General features: G+C 44.4%; 1 protein-coding gene across 1 annotated transcript in view; it reads right to left on the bottom strand.

Annotated features, from left to right (window-relative positions):
- The window catches only part of LOC142585804 (complex I assembly factor ACAD9, mitochondrial-like), a 53,797-nt gene that overhangs the window by 20,885 nt on the left and 12,606 nt on the right, over window positions 1–20,306 (bottom strand). Inside the window, exons 5-8 of the mRNA XM_075696820.1 lie at window positions 16,895–16,995; window positions 15,360–15,510; window positions 7,130–7,232; window positions 2,991–3,064 (exon numbers count right to left, since the gene is read on the bottom strand). Of these exons, the coding sequence (XP_075552935.1) occupies window positions 2,991–3,064; window positions 7,130–7,232; window positions 15,360–15,510; window positions 16,895–16,995 (429 nt within the window). The remainder of the gene's footprint in view (window positions 1–2,990; window positions 3,065–7,129; window positions 7,233–15,359; window positions 15,511–16,894; window positions 16,996–20,306) is intronic.

Below are 20,306 nucleotides of genomic sequence, written 5' to 3' on the forward strand. Positions count from 1 at the left end.
CTAACACTGCAATCTGAGAGCTGTGTTTGAGGTGGTAACCCCCGGCACCGGAGAAACGCGATTTAGCGCCACTCCGGCAAGTATCGCACGGTCATCAGAGCGCCAAGGTTTTCGTAAAAATCAATTCGCACTGTGACTTGGCCCGGCGTGGAGCGACTCTTCGTCTATCGCCGAACCTTCCACGTCTGTTCATTACACAGACATCGCGTAGTCGAAGTCAATTTTGATTGGTGTCGCGGATGGAAGGTGTGCGCCCGCGGAAGGAATTTCCACTAGCCTCGAAGTCGTATGTTATCGTGCTAGTGAAGACTACGTTTACTGTGTCCGGCTGAACTCAGACGGAGTAACCATTTATACTGAGATGAGGCATGCCTTTGCGGATCCACAACTTTAGATCAGCCACCTACTTCTCTTCAAAAAGCTTTCAGCTATCCACTTCGCTGCAATCAGGCAGGCTGCTATCCGTCTTTCTCTGTCCTTGTTTTCCCTTAGTTCAGTGTTTCTTTGTTAGGCTACTTGTTTCTCTGACTTACTATAGCCGTCTTCGTTTTGCTTTTGTGTATGTGTTTCCTTAGGTATGGTTCGTGTTGCTTTTATGTTAGTCATTTATTTGTATCGATGTGTTTTGCGTTTCGAGAATGTTTCGCGTTTGTTTTCGCTGCTGTGATGCGTCAACGGGCGATGTCGACCTGGATCGAAGCCTGGTGATGGCGGGGCTGTGGATCGGGCTGTGCGGTCACGACGATTGGCGCGGATCATGGCTGTACCATGGAGCGGACACCGCCAGAAGCACCGGCACCAGAAGCCGTTGCCGGACGCTGTTAAAGTGGCTTGCAGTCGCACGCGTGGCATGCAGGCTTTATTCATGCTCGCGGGAGATATTTAGCGCGGCCATTCTCTGTACATCTTCTGAAGCGTTTGTTATTCTCTTTTGTTTTGATTGACGGTATATAGACCAACGTTTTGTTATTTTCCCTTGTCCGCGTTTGTGTCCGAATGTCATTATGTCTTTAAGTGTTTGTCTTTTATTGTTACTCTTACATTTTCTTCGGTGGATGCTTTTATTGTGCATGTTCGCGTTAAAGCGTTGGTTCGTGCGGACTTATTGCTGCTGCTGTGTACCTAAGACTTCCCTATTTAATTTATTCTAATAGCTTGCTTTTCTTCCTTTGATGCCTTTTTTATTTATCTTTTGGGGGCTGGTGATTTTAGGTTCTAGCTGCCAATGGATAGCTCCGGTATTGCAATGTAATGACTATTTATTTGTTCTTTGTTTTCTTTTCTTCTTTGGCTGACATCGGAGCCACCAGCCTTGCATTGGTAGGGAGCATTTAAGGAGGGAGGGATGTGGGGTTTCTGGCTCTCGCGGAGTTTTTCGGGCTCTCACAGTGGTTGTGCAAAGCCGCTGCTTTGTGTTGCCTGGGGCTCCGTGTTCCTCTCCTCCTTGCCTGGACGGGGTGGCAGCAGGTCATAAAACACTGTCACTCTGCTGTCATCCCGCCCACGGGAAGGTCAACAGGCTTTCTCCATTGGCCGACATTTTGGCGGGATTCGGGCCCTGCTTGCGTGCACTCCGGGTAAGCGCGCGCAACACGGAGAGACCACATCGGGGCGTCTGAAGGTGCGTACGTGTTCCTCTCTGCCGGCGGTGGCCTCCTTTGTCCGCCGCCGGCCGATGGTTACTTCGGCTCGTCGAGGTCCCGGCCTCGGCGCGCGCGCGCACTCTTCCGTCGTTTCGATGTCCTGAGGCAGCGTCTGCCGATTGTGCCCCCGTCTGTTCGTCTGTCGTTTCTTTCTATTTCCCTTTTCTCTGCTGTGGGGCGCGCGATGGCAGGCGCTGACCGAAGGATAGGCAGCCTCTTACTGCTGGGGTTCTTTGTGGTTCTTTGTTCTCTCTCTGTCGCGGTGCGCCGTTAGCGGCCACCGGCGACCATTTGGCCATGTTTTGTGTATTAATTAGCTTCAGATTTGGACGTGATGTTAAAACGTGTGTCTGTATTGAGTCCAACCTTAATAAATGTTCTTTGTGGCTTAGAGAGAGCTTCGCCTAGGGTCTCCCTTGCTGCGCGCGTGGTCTCGCCTTCCCCTAAGCTGGGGAGGGGGGGGAGGGCGGCGGGGCGCGTACGCGCGCAGCTGCACGTCGGCACACGGAGCGGGCCGAAGCAGGCGCGGACGCGGTGCCCTGCACGCGTGGGGGCTCGGAGTGCTCGAACCCGCGGTGGTCATCCGGCGCGCGTGAAATCGGAGTGTGCGCGCCGTGAACATCGCGGGGAGACCACAGCGTAAAGGTATGGAAAACATTTCAGAGATATTTGAAGTTCATACTAATGTTCGTCTCAAAATGATGGAGCTGACATCATCAAAATTATCGAGATGTTATGACATAGACCAAAATTTGGTGATGTGTATAAAAAAAGTTAACATTGCTGCGTGCATTGTTCTAGCTGCACTTGTGTGTAGCAGTAGAAGCAATCACAGGAAAGAATGAGTCCCTGTTTCATGACATTATGGCGTGTCTAACTATAAGGCACCGAAACAAAAACTTGCTCTTTGAGACACGCATTGAAGTAAATTAGTTAGGGATACAGTGATGCTTGCCAATATATGTTCTAAGGTTTAGAATACCTGCAGCTTCACTTAATGGAAAACTACGAGAAGTGAGAAATGTTGAGTCAATACCCCTTCAACCCAGCCGCTCTCTCTCTGACTATGCACCATTACTGCCATTGCCCCTAGTAGAACTAAGAGGGTAGGTTTAGTGCACATAATTTTGTTATTTCCTCTATCAAATCTCCCCAAAGAAAGTGCATTTACCTTTGTACAAACTCGTCAAAGCCACAGTGCAATACACACCTTTTCTCATTGTCTTATCAGTGCTACAGGTAAACAATAAAAAAAGAAAAAGCTAGATAATGACGACTTGTTCAGCCATGGCCATTACATGCATGGCAAATACCTTACGCAGAAAGTCGAGAACTCGTTAGCCTCACCTTAAACCCATCTCCAACTTCCCCTAAGATGTTCTCAGCAGGCACTGGTGTGTTGTCAAAAAATATAGACGTTGCTGAAATGCAAGGTTCATCATTATTAGCCTTCTCATCTGTTAAATTACGTGTCACTCTGGTGCTAAAAATCCAACACACCACAAAAATGTATGCAAAGGTGACATATACTGTTTTCCAGGGGTGCTCAAATAGTGAAATTTTTTAATCAGACAGAACACAAATATTCAGAACAACTTGGCTTCAAATAATGAATCAAACAATGAATATTTTTTTTGAAAAAGGAAGGGAAGAACACAGCACAAGTTACTCACTACAAGATTGTAAATATAAAAATCTTAAAATATACGCAGTGCTTAACCTTTCGCATCCAAAACTGGTGCCTCTCAGCAATGGGGAATATTTTCTGTAGACAGATTAATGACACACACATGATGTGACCTTGCAGCGCTTCATTCCGTCCGAAATGGACAAAAAAACATTCTCATCACATAATATTCGGCAAGAGACGCATATATAAGTCTTGATTTATTTAAACATTAAGAATAGCATATTACTCAAATGACAGTGACCCGATTATTCGTATTTGATATTCAAAACATTTGAACACCACTGCTATTTTCTTATTCTTTGTCATTTTGTTTACAATGGCTTTATCATAGTTTTATCATTGTTTATCAGTGTATCCGTGGTTTTATCACTGGCTCCTAAATATTGCAACAATGTGAATGTTTTAGATGACATAGAATTAAAAATTAAATTAAATTGTGGGGTTTTACGTGCCAAAACCACTTTCTGATTATAAGGCACGCCGTAGTGGAGGACTTCGGAAATTTTGACCACATGGGGTTCTTTAACGTGCACCTAAATCTAAGTACACAGGTATTCTTGCATTACGCCCCCATAGAAATGCAGCCGCCATAGCCGGGATTCGATCCCGCGACCTCGTGCTCAGCAGCCCAACACCATAGCCACTGAGCAACTATGGCGGGTGACATAGAATCAATGTATCTTAATACAAAGAATGCCAAGTAGGCATCATAAATATAGAAGTCTACGAACCCCTTGTCCATCATTGCATCTCCCCTATTTTGACGCTGAAGGATGGATGAGATGGACAAATATTTTTTTGTGTGTTCATTTAACTATGAAACATGAATAAATTCACACTTTTTCTGCACATTTCAGAACGCAGCTACAGTCAAAGCTCATTATAACAGTCACATGCAACAGAAAAATACCTGCACTGTAATCTGCGATTGTTACATTAAAGGGCCCTGAACCGCTTTTTGTCGAAGTCGATAAATGCATTTGTAGTTAACAAGGACTATTTCAGAAATACTTCGCCACAAAAAGTAATTCAATGCGTTCAGCAGTTAATGGCAATCAAAGGCCCTGTTCGCGGTACTTCCGCTTCTTCATGACTTGCACTGCGAAGGCTATGGCAGAGCAGGGCATGCCCACAACACTCCGCCTACTGAACATCACCATGGCGCGAAGTTCAACCTTGACTGTTTATGGAGCGCACCTATTTCCGATTTCGGAGCTTATGATGCAGCAGACACGGTAGTCCTCAGTGAACTGCAGTGCGGTCAGCCAGCAGACTCGTTGCAGCATTTCGTGGTGACTGCAATATCTACGCTACGTGCAACTGCAGTGTATATGCACAGCGTTCGCTTTGTGCACAACAGGGCTTGAATGCACACTCGTGCTCATATGCTCCAGTCTGGCCGTGCTTTGTGGTGCAGACTGGCTTTGTCCTGACCAAAGGAAAATAGCCACATCCAACTCGTATATTTTGAAGTGCTATCACTAGCTCAATGCAAAGCAAAGTGTACCATGGCACCAAACCAGGAGCAGCCAGCAGCAAGCACGCACTGGCAAATGTGCAAGTGGTCCGATCTTAAGTTTTGCATGGTACAAGGCTAGTTGAGTGTTCGAAACTAGTAAAAATATGTGAGACACGAGGGTTATGACACCGATAAGTAGGGTGCTCGAAGTTTGATTCCTATGCAGGCAGCCGCGGCTCAGCGTGAGCCGACGAGCGCTGGCTTCTTCCGGAAGTCTCTAATTCTTTTCGAAATTTGGAAAGCAGATTTTCACTTACTTCGGCCTGTTTATTAAACTGTGTCAATAAATATACACAACAACAGTAGGAGGAAGCCCACTACTCCAGACACCCATCTTGGTTGATGTGAGCTATTGGGCCAATAGCAGCCGTGTGTGAGAACCTGCTATAGTACGAAATAAAGCAGCCCAAAAAGAGTGAGGAGAAGGCTTCTCTTGAAACGAGCGTTGAGAGAAAGATAACTACGCGCTCCATTTGCGAGCTCCACCTACCTTGCACGACTGGAAAATTTGACTGAGATGTTCACAGCAGTGTATGCTATCTGCGGACTGTCTTTTCACCAAGCCCGAGGGGTGGTTCAGGACCCCTTTAACTATTTTTAAACATTTCAGTGCTTTGCCTGTTGTGACACTTAAAATAGATTAACAGGTAAGGCAAAATCATAGATCTTCTGAGCCATTGTTTTTACCCTTCTTCTACGCCTCTTTCTCAAAGGGTATGCTAGCCACATTCACTGTTGCAAGACAGGTGCCTGACACACTGTAATCAAAAAGCACTGTCCCAATGGACCTGATGTCTGATCAAAATGATCGATGCTCAAGCTTAGGGTAACAACCACACTCTGTTTCATACATAGCAGGTAACGATGCAGAAGCCAAACAAGTACTAACGCAGTCATAAAAGCCTGACTCCCCGACTTTTACAGTGCAGTTATTTTTGATCAGCGACACTTTCTGCAGAATAATTACCTGCTTTGTATAGTTACAACTACAACTTGTAGACGCAAGTTTACTTCAAGTCACCTATTATTTGTGTACTTTTGTTCTTCCAGTATGCGACATACTACTTATTGTGCCTACTGTGCCTGCTGGTCGCAGCTACACGTCACTCCGCTCATTCGGTGGTAAATAGGTTCAGGTCTGCAACGCCTTCCATGTAAACATAAGTACAGTGAAACCTCAATATAGGAAACATAGATACATGAATTATTGGATTTAATTAACTAAATATAAAACGTTTCTTGCTGACATCAGTGGGCAGCTAAGTATGCTTATAATGAATATTAAATAATATAACAAGATTAAACTGTATGTCACATTTTGCAACATAAACGTACGAGACTTACTATGTCAAATTGCACAATGCATGCCCAAACATTTTATTTCATATGCAAGACACTATTTTGTGGCTGCGAAAGAGAGCAGTGAGAGAAGTCTCTCTACCCTTCATAGCATTGCCTGCTATGTATAGCATAGTAAGCGTTTCGCAGGTAGCATGATCATGGTGATGACAATCAGTAATGGCAGCACATCTGAATTGGGGTGGCAACAACTAGACACTTTGCCTGCGTGAGCGAATTAAGCGTTACTGTATATACTGTAATCTAGCCCTCAGCCAGTCTCTGCTTTATGTTGTAAAGCCACCTATGCCTGTGATGATCCTGTTTCCATCTCTTTTTTTTTTAACACCAATACCCCAATAATTTCTTGCTGATCTCAACTGCTGGCCAGTCTATGCTTCCATCAGCTTCGAACTCGAGCACACCTGGAAAGTGGATGTTACATACAGTTTTGGATGGGTGAATATCTCCAAATGCCCTTTCAATGTGCTCTTTCATCTCCAGATTTTTTTCTGCAGCAGACACAGGTCTCACCCTATTATGAATATTTGATCCTGTATTTTCTTTTCCTCAGACAGCCAGCTCAGGCCTAAAAAACCGAGACACTGCCCTCTTTGTTGTAATACAAATTTTAGTTTCCTTTTCTTTTTTTTTCTTTTTTTTTTTTTTTTTTGCTGCCCTCGTAAGCCACCATGAGAATTTTAGTTTCAATCCTATGCACCAAATTTGTAATATATATGTCTTTATAATTTTTTTTCTTCATTGAAGCAGAGTGCAGTAAATACTGCCACCAATAGAAAGTCTGCTTTCAACATAGTACTACACAGCAGTCTCAGTCACATTACTGCTCATGTTATGCCTCGAATGACAAATTTTTGTGCACATAATCTGTGCAAGCTTTGAAGCTTTGAAACAAGACATTAAAAAAAAAAAACATACTGCTTGATCCTCGGATCCCAAGTTTGTCTTCTGGTACACCAGAGGTGACACCACCAAAGTCCCTCTCCACAATAAATGCCGTAATCTTGTCTTGTCTTTTCCTCTGCAGAGAAAAACAATATTACACAAAGTTTTCAAAGATCATGTTCATATGTGCACAATGGCTAACCCACAATAAAAAAAGTAAGATCACAGCAATGCAACTTTAGTTACATACATATAGAGGCTCTGTGCAAGCAACAAGAATGCAGCTTATCTAAGATCCCTATAACACACAGTCAATACAAAAAGATGCTGTGAATGCCTGGCACTTCTTTCATACTTTCCAGCTGTAAAACCAGAGAATACATACACTACTTTAGCCAAGTTTGTCCAAGTTGAGCTGCAGTCAGCGCCAAACATTATTAATATTTTCATAATGTTGGCTCTGGTAGCTGCAAGCGAGTAAGGCATGATGCTGATTATTCAAAATCTCACTATGTCTGCCTGTAGATTATGTTGCATATAATCATGGACAAACAAAGCAGGAACAAGAAATTACAAAGTAGCATGCCTTTCGCAGGTAATAACTCAACAGCATAATTTTCCACCACTACTCATCCTGTCACCAAAGATGGTGCATGCCTCACACTAAGCTTACACATCAAAATCAAGCTGGTATTAGATGTATTTGCGAAAGCAGAAACGAAAAACTGCATTCCATTTGGCACTCTAACTTGTTCATATTTCAATTAACCCTGTAAGTACACATACCAATGCGCAATGCAAGCACCAAGGTGCACTGGCAGCATGACAGTGCTGAAGTTTCCTATCAGTTGCTCTATTTCAACATACTGGTTTCTTAAGACACCACTTTCTCATAAGCTACACAAAATTGCACTTGTATCACTTCTACCAAGCAATAAATGCTGCTGGAATTTGACTTAAGTAAAAGCTGAGTGTAATGACAGGTTCTTGTGAAAATATTGCGCACCTGAGGGCAACCGTGGTGTGAATAACAAACAGAGCTATTTATACACAAAATGCAATTTTTTCACACTAATCTCTCACGATAGGGAATAACCAATATTTACAACACAGGCACACTTGGATGAAAACATCGTTGTAGCATGTAGGAACGAATCAGCAGCGTGTGATCAAAGTTATAGAGTAGCTCTAAGTATTGTAATGTTCCGCCCGTCAACTTTTTTTTTCTTTTCTTTTTCTTTTTACTCTGGTATACACTGACGCCATGAATGCTTAACCAATTTTCTCTGCTTGTCAATAACTTATTATTTATAGATATGAATTTCAAGGCTGTATTATTTGTATCATTTTACACTATTCGCTTTCTGTAATATAATTTCTTGCAGCATTCTATTGTTGATTTTTTTACCCATATGCATTTCTGTTATACAATGTTCACTAATGTTCACTTTTTTTTTCTCGTTTATCCATTATTGTATGTTTGTGTTCTCTTTAATGTGCACAGTGCCATTTCTGTAGGGGGTACAGACCCCGTCAAGCCAAATCATTTGGCTTTTTGTCTGTACTCCTGTCATCTGTATATGCATAGATGCAAATAAACTTGAATTGAATTGAAAAAGAAAAGAACTGTTACATGAGCAACCTCCAGAGCGTGGCACAGCGTGGCACAGCGTGGCACACTCCCTTCTAAACGACCCACTCCTGGGCTTCTTGTCAAGCAGACTAGGCCTCGTGGCCGCCGAAGCAAGACACTTATGGCAATGTAACCTCAATAAACGTGTCTCTTTGAAATCCTGTGTCTTCCATACGAGCAATCAACATGGTGTCAGAAGTGAAGACTGAGACCACTAATGCGACCAGTGAGCGAAGCAACCAAGCAGCATGGACAGGATACCGCCACCACCAAAATTCGAAGCCGATAGCAACGCCACAGAACAATGGTGTACATTCAAACAAGCATTCATGCTCTACCTGAAAGCGACCAATGCCCCTGACGCATCCTCAGAAAGGCAAGCTGCCCTTCTCACAGTTGGAGGACCAAATCTCCTTGATGTGTACAACACACTCAGCTTTGGAGAACCAACTCTGGCGCAACCGCACCCAAAATTTCACTTCAAGCATGTGATAGAACTGTTTGACATGCATTTCTTGCCAAGGCAAAATGAAGTCTACTCCCCTTACGTCTTCCGCACCCTAGTACAACTTTACGATGAAAGCTTCAACAGTTTCCTGACAGATCTGAAGCTGAAGACTAGAGACTGCAACTTTGGGTTAGAAAAGGAGATGATACGCGACCAGATTGTCTGCAGAACAAAAGATAAAAGAGCTTGTGCTGACATTTTGAAGCTGGAAGACCCCTCACTGGATAAAGTTATCAAGGTGTGCCTCACGCACAAAAAAATAAAGCAACAAATGAAGGTTTTCAAAGAGGCAGTCACACCTGCCGAAGAATATGCATGCTGTCAGGAAAGAATAAATGCCGCATCGCAACTGCAGAGGTCAACAAAGGGAAGCACCCAGCAGTGAGGAGAACAGTGCGGACATGCAGTTACTGTGGAGGAATTCAAGGAACCTCAAGGAACGCATGTCTGGCGTGAAAGCAAATATGTAACAACTGCAAAAAGCTCAACCACTTCGCAAGTGTGTGCAGGAGTAATAAGACTGTCATCAGCTTGAAGCCTCAATATGATGACTCTGACGCTATGCCTTACGGTTCGAAATGGCAGAGCAAACCCATTGTTCACAACGTTAGATGTCAATGGAAGGAAAGTGAAGTTTCAGGTTGACAGTGGAGCTGCAGTTAACATCATCACAGAGAAGAGTGTCACATCACATCAGATAAAGCCGACATCAACAAGTCTGTGCATGTGAAACAGTGCAGAGGTGATACCGATAGGCAAGACAAACTTGAGTGTGATCGCTCCAGATGGACACCAGCATGCCGCATGCAGAGTTCATTGTTGTGCGAGGTGACCTCACAGCACTTATAGGATGGCAGACAGCTGAGGCCATGGGACTCATTATGATGGACTATAATCTCGTTGCCAGTGTCTGTGAGGAACACACAAAGGCTCGACAAATCACATCTTCCACACAAGTACCCAGCTGTCTTTAAACAATCCGTAGGCTCGCTGCCAGGGAAAGTACATCTTGTAACCAAGCCGTCAGTTTGTCCAAAAGCAGTCGCAAACTTCCGTATCCCTGTCGGCATCAAGCCACAACTTGAAAAAACACTCAGACACATAGGGAAATGCGGAATAATAGAGAGTGTCAGTGAACCTACTCCATGGGCCAGCCGAATGGCCGTCACCAAAAAAAAAAAAAAAACGGTAAAATGAGAATCTGCATTGATCCACAAGCCCTGAACAATGCTGTGGAACATGAATGACAACCGCTACTTGTTCTGAATGATATTTTGCCTGAGGTTGCAAAGGCTAAGATCTTCTCAAAGTTTGACCTTCGCAACGAATACTGGCAGCGCATCCTGGATGAAGAGTCTAGTCTCCTAACTGCATTCCAGACACCAATGGGACGTTTCAAATGGCTCTGCCTCCCATTGGGTCTGGCAGTGAGTAGTGAAATCTTTCATAAAAGGCTTCAAACAGCCCTCAAAGATGTGCAGTGCGTAGAGGACGATATACTGGTTTTTGGTGTCAGTAAAACTGAAAGGGAAGTGCGACGTGATCATGGCCTGAAGCTCGACAGCTTGCCTGACAGGTGTCACAGGATCAGTATGCGTTTGAACAAGGAAAAAACTGAACATCATCATACAAGTATGATGTTTCTTGGACACTTGCTCACAAGTGATGGATGAAGTGTTGACCCTGAAAAGGCCAAAGCCATACGAGAAATGCCACTGCCCAATGATGTCTACGGCATTTAACATTTCTGTGGTATGGTCAACTACCTCGCACTCTACCTACTAGGTACCTCAGAAGTAACTGAGCCACTCAGGAAGCTAACAGTCAAAGGTCAAGCATGGGCCGGGAAAGATGAATTTGCCAAGGCATTTCAAGAGGCCAAGAACCTTGTTCCTGAAGCACCAGTACTGACATACTATGATCCCCCAAAACTACTTGTAGTGCAGTGCGATGCCAGTGAAAGCGGCTTAGGAGCTGCACTCCTACAAGGGGATCAGCCAGTAGCATTTGCAAGCAGAGCACTCACTCGTACTGGAGTGCGATATGCAGAGATAGGAAAAGAGATGCTTGCAATTGTATTCTCAGTATGCAAATTCTATCAGATACTTTCTGGAGACACACAACTGTCCTTCCTGACCACGAGCCACTGCAAACAATCATGAGGAAACAGCTTGATCAAGTGCCGAAAAGGTTACAAGGGATGATATTGTAAACGCAACATTACAACACTGACATGCGGTATCACCCAGGCAAGGAGCGTCTTCTGGCCAACACCATGTCTCGAGCGTTCCTACCGAATGAACGATGCCAAGAACAAGCAGAGGACGTAAGACATAAAAGTTGTGCAGTGCTTATCAGTTCATAAAGATACGGTTGAAAAGATATGCGCTGCAACCCTCACGGATGACTCTCAGCAGAAACTTAAGACTTATTCTGTCAAGATGGCCACAAATCAAACATCAAGTGCTTCCGGAAGCCAAAGATTACTTTCCCTTCAGAGATGAGTTTGTAGTGCACAACAACCTCACATACAAAAAGCAACGTCTGGTGATCCCCAAAGCTCTCCGACCTGACTTGAAGGAGAAGCTACATGCAACACACATGGGCATTGAGAGCACACTGGGACACAGAGTGCACATACTGGCCTGGTACGAATACTGAAATCAAAGATCATGTCAAGTCATGTGAAGTGTGTCAAAAGCATGCACCAGCACAACAATGAGAGTTGCTAAAGCCTCATCCACGACCAAATTTCCCCTGAGAGTGTGTGAGTTGTGTCATAATAGGGCACAAGAACAGGAACTTTTTGGTAACTGTGGATTATTATAGCAACTTCTGGGAGGTGGACCAGCTGAACTCCTTGACAGCTGCTTGTGTTATCCACAAGTTGAAGGCACATTTTGCAAGACATGATGTGCCAGCAGTTCTTGTCATGGACAATGGCCCTCAGTTCTCCTGTGCAGCTTTCAATAACTTTGCCACAGAGTGCACTCGACATCAAGTCCAGGATATCTAAGATCAAATTGCATGGCTGAATCAGCAGTGAAGACTGTCAAGATGCCTTTCAAGACGGCTGAGGAGAGTTGCGGTGACGTGCAACTTGCATTTCTCAACCACTACAACACATCCCTGCAACATATCAATGCCAGTCCGGCACAACTCCTCATGGGTAGAAGAACGCGGGCACTCCTTCCCATGACAGCCGCACTGCTGAAGACAGAGGTTATAAATGCAAAGCCTCTCTTGGATCACAAGAAACGTGCCATGACATCCCACCATGACAAGCACGAAAAAGATCTCCACCCACTGAGAAAAGGACAAAATGCCACAGTCTCTGCCTATGCTAATGGAACATGGTCAAAAGGTACCGTGATGAAACAGTGTGGTATTCGATCATACAAGGTGCAAATAGGTGACGTTAAGGAAGTGCCTCAACCGTGCCTTCATGGTAATACACCCACTAGCCCACACAACTGCAGTCAACAGCCCGAGACATCCGAACCGCAGGCCAGAGATTGCGTGGAGCAAGCTACTAAGGTGACCACACCACTTATGGGAACGCAAAAGTTGCAACAGCAGGCAGGCCCAGCGTCAACTTCTGTGCGTCCAAGGCAGGTCGCCACTCTGCCGAAGAGGTCCAATGACTTCATAGTCTATAACGCCCAAATTTCAACAACAGGAGGATGTTACATGAGCAACCGCCAGATGGCACCACCACACCGTGGCACAATCTCTTCTCAAAGACCCGCTCCTGGGCTTCTCATCAAACAGACTAGGTCTCACGGCCAATGAAGCTAGACGCTTATGGCGGCATAACCTCAACAAATGTGTCTCTTTGAAATCCTGTGTTTTCCATACAAGCAATGGTGGAAAGTTATAAAGTGATGATGATTGTGCACACACGGATTCATCCGGAGAGATGCATCAGCCCAGATGACGGGGTGGTTGCCAAGGACCCGGTAGAGGACGAACCGCAGAGCCGCACCATGCTGTCTACACCAAGCTGGGTGGTTATGACCAACATGGTTGATGAACGGGTCAGAGCAGTGTTCTCTGGGAGACGTCAGTAGGGCTGGGTACGGCTCCGTGCTTAGTAATGGTTGGTCCAGGCCAAGTTTGTGGACCTGGCCAGTCAGCTCCATCAACCAAGCACAGCTCGACTGTGGACCATCATCTGTGAACGTCCCCAGAACAGTCTGGCTCCTTGGAAGAGCAGGGATGCCTCCTGGCTCTGTCTTGGGACGGGTTGCCGCCGCTTCGCAACCAGCACCACGTGCCTGTCGTTGCCCTTCTGAGACCCACTGCCCACGCTCTCTTCCGCCCTGTGCCTCGTGCTTTCCTCTTCCTTTATTTCTCCATTTTCAGTGTGCCGCAACCTTTTTTTTTTTCCCGGGCTATTGCTGGTTCCTTTGTGCGTTTGTGTTCTATTTGTCGAGCATGTCTGACAAGTATGACATTGTGTGCATATTACAAAAGCCACCCCTTTGAAAAAAATTTTTTTTTTCTAGAAAAAAGAAAAGAAAAAGAATATTCAAAGTTCAAGAGAGCACAAATATTCACAGAGTATAGATGATTAGGTGACAGTACATGCGGTCATACTCGAGTCTCTGCACTATCACAGTGGCTCATGTAGTTGGCGTCAACATTCACAAATCTTTCTACGTGCTCAGCAAGCATCAAATGTTCACGTTCTACAGGTGAGTATAGTGTTCCGAGTAGTAAAAGTTGTCTGGCATGGGAGAACGGGTGGAGAGCCAGACTGTTTTTTAGTGCCAAAGCTACGCTTGAACATTGTTTGGGTGCGTTTGTCCCTTGGACCACGATGATCAACGAGGCTTGACACGCAGCTGGTTGGCCTTCATCTTAGCACTTCAGCATAATGATGTGGAAGAGCTTTCTGGAACTACCTACTTCCAACCAATAATATTGGTTGTTCTTTTTCCCAGCAGGTTGTTTGTCACTGGAAACAAGAGCAATACTTGATCTCCGACTTTCAGTTGTCGGAGCGTGGAACCTCTTCTAATGTACTTCTTCTGCATTTTGTGATCTCGCAGGTAGTTGTGATGCACTTGTTTCAATGTTCGTTCGAGCCATTGCCTCAGATCCACGACATAGGTGTATGCAGTCTTGATCTCGTCACTCAAGTGTTCTTTGGTCCAAAGTTCTTTTAGAACTCTAAGTGGTGCCGGCCACATGCCTTCTATATATCAACACGAATGGCGAGAAGACAAGACTTGCTTGAGACACCCCTCTGTATGCAAGCAGGAGTGGTGTAAGGAAATGGTCCCAACCCTTAGGCTGTTCATGACGTACCTGGAGCAGTAAATGTTAACAAACCGGAACGAGTCATCGCAGCACTAAAGCCATCATGCTCGACAAGGGCCACTTTGGCCCGTTATCTTTTGTGAATAAAGCAAATGAAAAAACATACCGCACCCATGTTCTGCCCAACATAAGCGAACTTCCATCCAAATTTTTTTCAAAAATTGGAACCAGAGTTTTTTTTTCTTTCAAAAATGAGTTTTTCTGAAAAAACTTGTTTATATAATCACATTTTTCTTTTGTATTTCCTGTAGGAAGATAATAATTTGCATAAATGTTGCAAAGAGAATGTTCTATGTTTGACACTTTGTTCAAGTTTCTGTGGGAAATAGAAAACGCGCCAAGATGCATCAAAGTTACAAAATTTTTCTGATTTGGGCCATCTTTGGAATCTTTTTACATTTTTTTTCGTTTGCAGACCGCATAAAAATACACATGGAATTAAATTACTGTGAAGTATATTAAAATGAGCAGAAATGGTTTTTCAACACAACATTTTTGGTCTGCATTTAATTTGGCCATGAAATCGAAGAATATGGTGGTAAGCAATAGGAGGATGCTGACGCTGTCCCTTTCATGTATTTTTTTGGCATGCTGGGAACACTTTTCGGTTCCATGCAGTTTGAATACTCCTACAACATATATATATATATATATATATATATATATATATATATATATATATATATATATATATATATATATATATGTGTGTCAAGAGGATGTGCATGTTTGGTTTCACGTGGAATCACTCAGTGACAGCATCACTTGCCAGAGGTTTGCAGTTGAGACATACGTACATCCACTCCTTCCACTTTGACCTTGGCAAAAACAGTCATAATATCAGCAAAGCCACCGTTGCTGATGTAGATCTTGCTACCATTTAGATAGTAAGTCTTTTTGTCATGGCTAGGCGTCGCTGAGAGTTGAATAGACGCTGCGTCGCTACCACTGCGTAAACAAGAAAAAGAGATCTCTCTTTAGGCAACTACTACAATTACAAAAGTTTGGTGTACTACCCTTTAAAATTTCACGGAAGAAAGTTCGCTCTAACAAAACATACACAACATAACAACAGCATAATGCTACCAATGATTCTGCTGGCAGGGTTTTCCTTCTTTGGATGCAATAAATAAAACAAATGCAATAGTTTCTAATGAAAGCAACAGTAATAAAGAAAGGAGACAACAGAGCATGAACACATAATTAGAACACAGAGAAAAGTAGTATACGAAGTTACAAAAACATTATTGGGCTATGGCATCACATCCTAGGGCATTAAACATACTGGGACAAAGAAAAAGAAAAATGGAAGACACAGCAGACCCCTTAGTGAGACAGGCATACTTGGCCCAACAAATGAAACATGATAATCAGAGTGCGCAGCTTCAGGTAAACTACACTCTCTATGATGATGTGGTCAAAAAGTTGCCATTCAAGGCTAGTTAGCTTATGGGCATAAGCATGAGCTTGTGCCTTCTACATGCAGATTTTTGATCATGTCCCACTGTGTACTTTACCATGGCACAGAAAAAACCCTGAAAGTTGAACATTTGTCTTCTCGTGTTTCATTCGTTGTGTACTGCCCATGCATCATGAAGGCAGTGACAAAATATTGTTCAGTAATGGGAGGAATCAGCAGCAGACAAATGCACCTACTTAGCTGGAGTGTTCATATTGTTCATTACTTGAACAAGAATGTGAGCATTTGAAGGATAAGAAAACTTATACAGTGCAGTCCACTGTCAAAGCGAGCATGTGAGTGCAGTGCATGTGCAAAACTTTCATTCAGGCAAGTGTACCATCGCCTTGCTTTGCAGCAAATGGCTTGTGGTTGTAGGTGCTGGCACCTTTCAACACACCTGTACAGTGCATTGACATAGCTACAGCTGGCACTTTCAGCTAGAACGAAAAACCGAGAGCCACACAGTATAGTGTTCCCTTTAAAAGTGGAACACACAGTATATTTACCAGTCCTTGTGCTAACAACATTTACAATATACGCATAGAACTGGAAAGTGAATGCAGAGGCTGTATATATACTGTTGGTACACACTAGTTTAAACAATGATAGGTACGATCTAAGACAAAGAAAACGCCTGTTCTGTCCAGCCTCCTAGCCTCAGCTTTGTCTTTATCATTCATTATATGAGCTCATCATTATATAGCAGCTATAAAACAGAAGCCTCCTTCTATCTTGATCAGAAAAAAATGTGCTGTGTGGTGCTGCACAGAATTCTGGCTGCCTTTTCTACATGCAATTGTACAAGAAAATAAAAGTGTACTGAGATGTCTGTAATAAGACCCACAAAATGTACCAACAAAATTCGCCAACCTTGTAGGTTCAGTCAGACAAAATGCTGCTACATGCTCGCCTGTTGCCAGCTTTGGCAGATACTTTCTCCTCTGTTCTTCATTCCCACACAAGAGAATTCCCTGCAAGGCAGCCATAGAAATCATAGATGTTACAAGGAAAAACAACCATACCATAACATGCTTGTTTGTAGTATTACACGCAGGAGCACAGAGTGTCAGTTTACTTACGATCAGCATCAGCAGAAGCCTCTCCCAATCATACTGTTATGCCAAAGGTGTTAAGATAACTAACTAGCTGGCTAGCTAACTAACTAATTAACTAACTAATAAACAACTGATACTGTTTCAAAGACGGGACTTTCAGCCTGTGCAAGTGGCACTCTTACCAACTGTGAGAAAAATAAAGGGAACCAAAGGCTCTAATTTTGTTACTAACAACCGAATGAAGTAAACAGATAATGAAGCCAGGGAAAGCATTGGGGAAATGAACTAAGTCGAATCTCGATGATTCGAACTCGAAGGGGCCCGAAAATTTGTTCAAATTAAAGGAAGTTCAAATTAAAAGGACTTATGCTTGAAGTGTTTGTGTACCACATCACAATGCACGAACTGTGCGAGTCGTGAAATATTGCGGCATGCAAGCACACACTGAGCGAGGGCCATGAAACAGCCCACATTGGCCAACACTCGTTTCCCGATAGCAGCAGAAAACGAAACTTCAAGGAGCAAGCTGGCGCGGAGGCGCACGCGCGTGGAGACCATCGAAGCTGAGGGTGTTACGAGGCAGTTAAGAGGGAGGGCGAGAGGAGCGTAGTTGCGAGGAAGGGCGGGAGGGAAGCGGTCTTGCTTTCCTGCCAGCTTGATAGACTGCGCTAATTACCTCTGCCACCTAAGACTGCCACCTAAGACTGCCACCGAAGCAACGGAGTTGCCGAGGCCGTACTGAGCCTCTGCCGCTGCTTCCCTCTGCATGCTCACATGCTTTTTCTTTCGTCTACTGACAGATCGGCGCTGTGTTTAGGTTCTTCGTCCTGCATTTTTAACGTGAGTAAGATGACAAAGTCATTTTTACTGATTATAGTCATGTTGGTGCGCTCCCTTTTGTTGCGGCGTTGCCACATTCAAAAGACAAGGAAAATGAGGTACTAGGCGTCACCTTTGCGTCCTTGTATTCAGAGTCTGTCTTGTCGTACAGAATGGGATATGACGCACTGTCTCCAAAAACATTTTTATCGGGTGTCTCAGTTTAGACTCGTCATTGTAAAAAAACAAGCGCGAGCAAGAGCTGACGCGAGCAGACAATAGTGTGAAACAGGCGGCCCGGCTGAACCAGACGCAAGTGTGAATAGAGCGGTCAGGCGAGTCCGCATGACACCAGTTTACCGCACGTACGTCACTGTAGGGGCCAGTTTTATTGGTCTCTACTCGCGGCTTGCTTGCCGCCGTGGCGAGCCGCAAAAGATTGGCCCAGGATCAATCCCTTTCGCAGTGTGCATTTTGCCGGTAGTGCGGCTGGGGCATCACAGCACAACACAGAAACAGCAACCTTGCCATTTGAGAGAGACTGAAATTTCCGCTGCAGTCTTTTTTTCCTGCTCGCATGGCATTGAGGAGTCTCTCCTAAGCTTTTTCTCTATGCTAGTCAGAGGCGCCACCGCGTGATTTGGCGTGCTGCTGAGAACATTCTCGGAGCGCAGTATGTTCCGCATTCTCGGAGCGCAGTATGAACACTGCCAGAGCATGTGTTTTAAGTTAGCTATTCTAAGCATAGCTTAAAAATATTAGCCGACTGTGTCTCTGAATAGATTCTGTGCAACAGTGCAGGGTTAGGGTATGCCCCGACCTGGAGTAACCTGAGTGTTAAAGCCTGTGGTCTGCCTAGTTTCTTATGTGGTGAAGGATATCGTCTCTGCCACATGTAAAAATGTTTGGCAAGTTCGTTATATGAGGAGGGAGGGGCCTGATTGTCCATAACCTCAGCGTCACACCACCCGGTAGCCACGCGGTTGATGACTCCTCGCGCAGCTATATGGGCCAACTCGTTGAGGTTTGGTTTGAGGGCCGACTTCATTCGTACCGTCGTAGAGTTCGTGATTTTCCCATCATGATCGATGCCCACTTCTACTAATGCCATCCCATTGGGGTACCAGGCAGCATTGACAAAACAGCAATCCCAAGCCCGTTCCCGAGCCTCAACTAGGAGAGCCTTGGCCCTAGCTCGTCTCCAACCCACGTTATGTTTGGGATGAACATTACGTGGAATTGGAGCGACAACAATGCATTTCCGCTGTTTCCAAGGGAGACCGCAAAAGCAAGACTTGATTCACGCCACAAGGACCCCCAGTTCCCGCCCGATGCTCCTACAGCCTAGCATATTGGGCCCTCTCCTGCGCTTTCGCAATCTCTTCCAGGGTGTTGTGCATGCCGAGACACATGCGTCTCTCCGAGCTTGTGTACATGGGGAGCCTGAGGGCCCTCTTGATAGTCTTCCTGATCAACGTGTTGAGCTCATCCCTCGCTGACCTTTCCAATTGTGCATGGCCGCCACATATGACACATCACAAAGGCGTGCACCAGTCTCACAAGATTGTCCTCTTCAAGACCCTGTTGCTCGTTGGCAACTCTCTGTATAAGTCTGATGGCATTATCCGTTTTCTTGGCTAGTTTAGACCAGAGTGTCTACCAAGTTGACATTTTCAAGTTCTCCGAGTTTTCCAAGTTTTACACAGAACTTTATTTTATGTCAAGACAGGCTGACACCACGTCGCCCGATGCTGTCACTCTCAAGAAAGCATCTTAAAAAATTAAGAAAAGAAACAACCTAATCCAGTTTGAATAGTAAGGAGCAGTGTTTATTTTATTCAAAATGGAAGAACTGATGGTAGGGGATAGTAAAATGCACAGCAAATAAAATATATTCGAAAAAGAAAAATGATCAAGCCCATTGTAAATCGAGACAAACATTTTCAAATACAAATAAAAAGAGATACATACAGAAACAAATATTTTCGAAAATGAGCTATTTCTATCCAGTGATAGCATTATCATTGGTATTAGGCCCAAACTTTGTCACAAGTGAGATTTTCTCAGTAGTTGGAAAGTCAACCTCAACTGGCCTGGCACACTCTCAGTCTGCGCACACTGCCTCAGTGTTGCGTTTCACTGCTTTCTAGAATTTATTTTGGTTTGGATGAGGGTCACCTGCATCTTTGCGTAAGCCAACACTGCTTTTGAGCTCAAGTTCCTTCAAAGAAGTGGTGGCACAGTTCCTTTCCCGATCATTCCTCAATGTGACAGTCATTTCTGTTCTTGTCCTCGTTCCTCTGCGTATTCATCCCACGGATCACTTGAAGCATCCTCTTGGTCAGTTGTGCAGTGAACGTCCGACTTTTCGTACTCCGTAGGGGCCATGAAAACGTCCGAAAAATCAA

This window comes from Dermacentor variabilis, chromosome 6 (genome assembly GCF_050947875.1).
Source record: "Dermacentor variabilis isolate Ectoservices chromosome 6, ASM5094787v1, whole genome shotgun sequence".
Taxonomy (NCBI): domain Eukaryota; kingdom Metazoa; phylum Arthropoda; class Arachnida; order Ixodida; family Ixodidae; genus Dermacentor; species Dermacentor variabilis.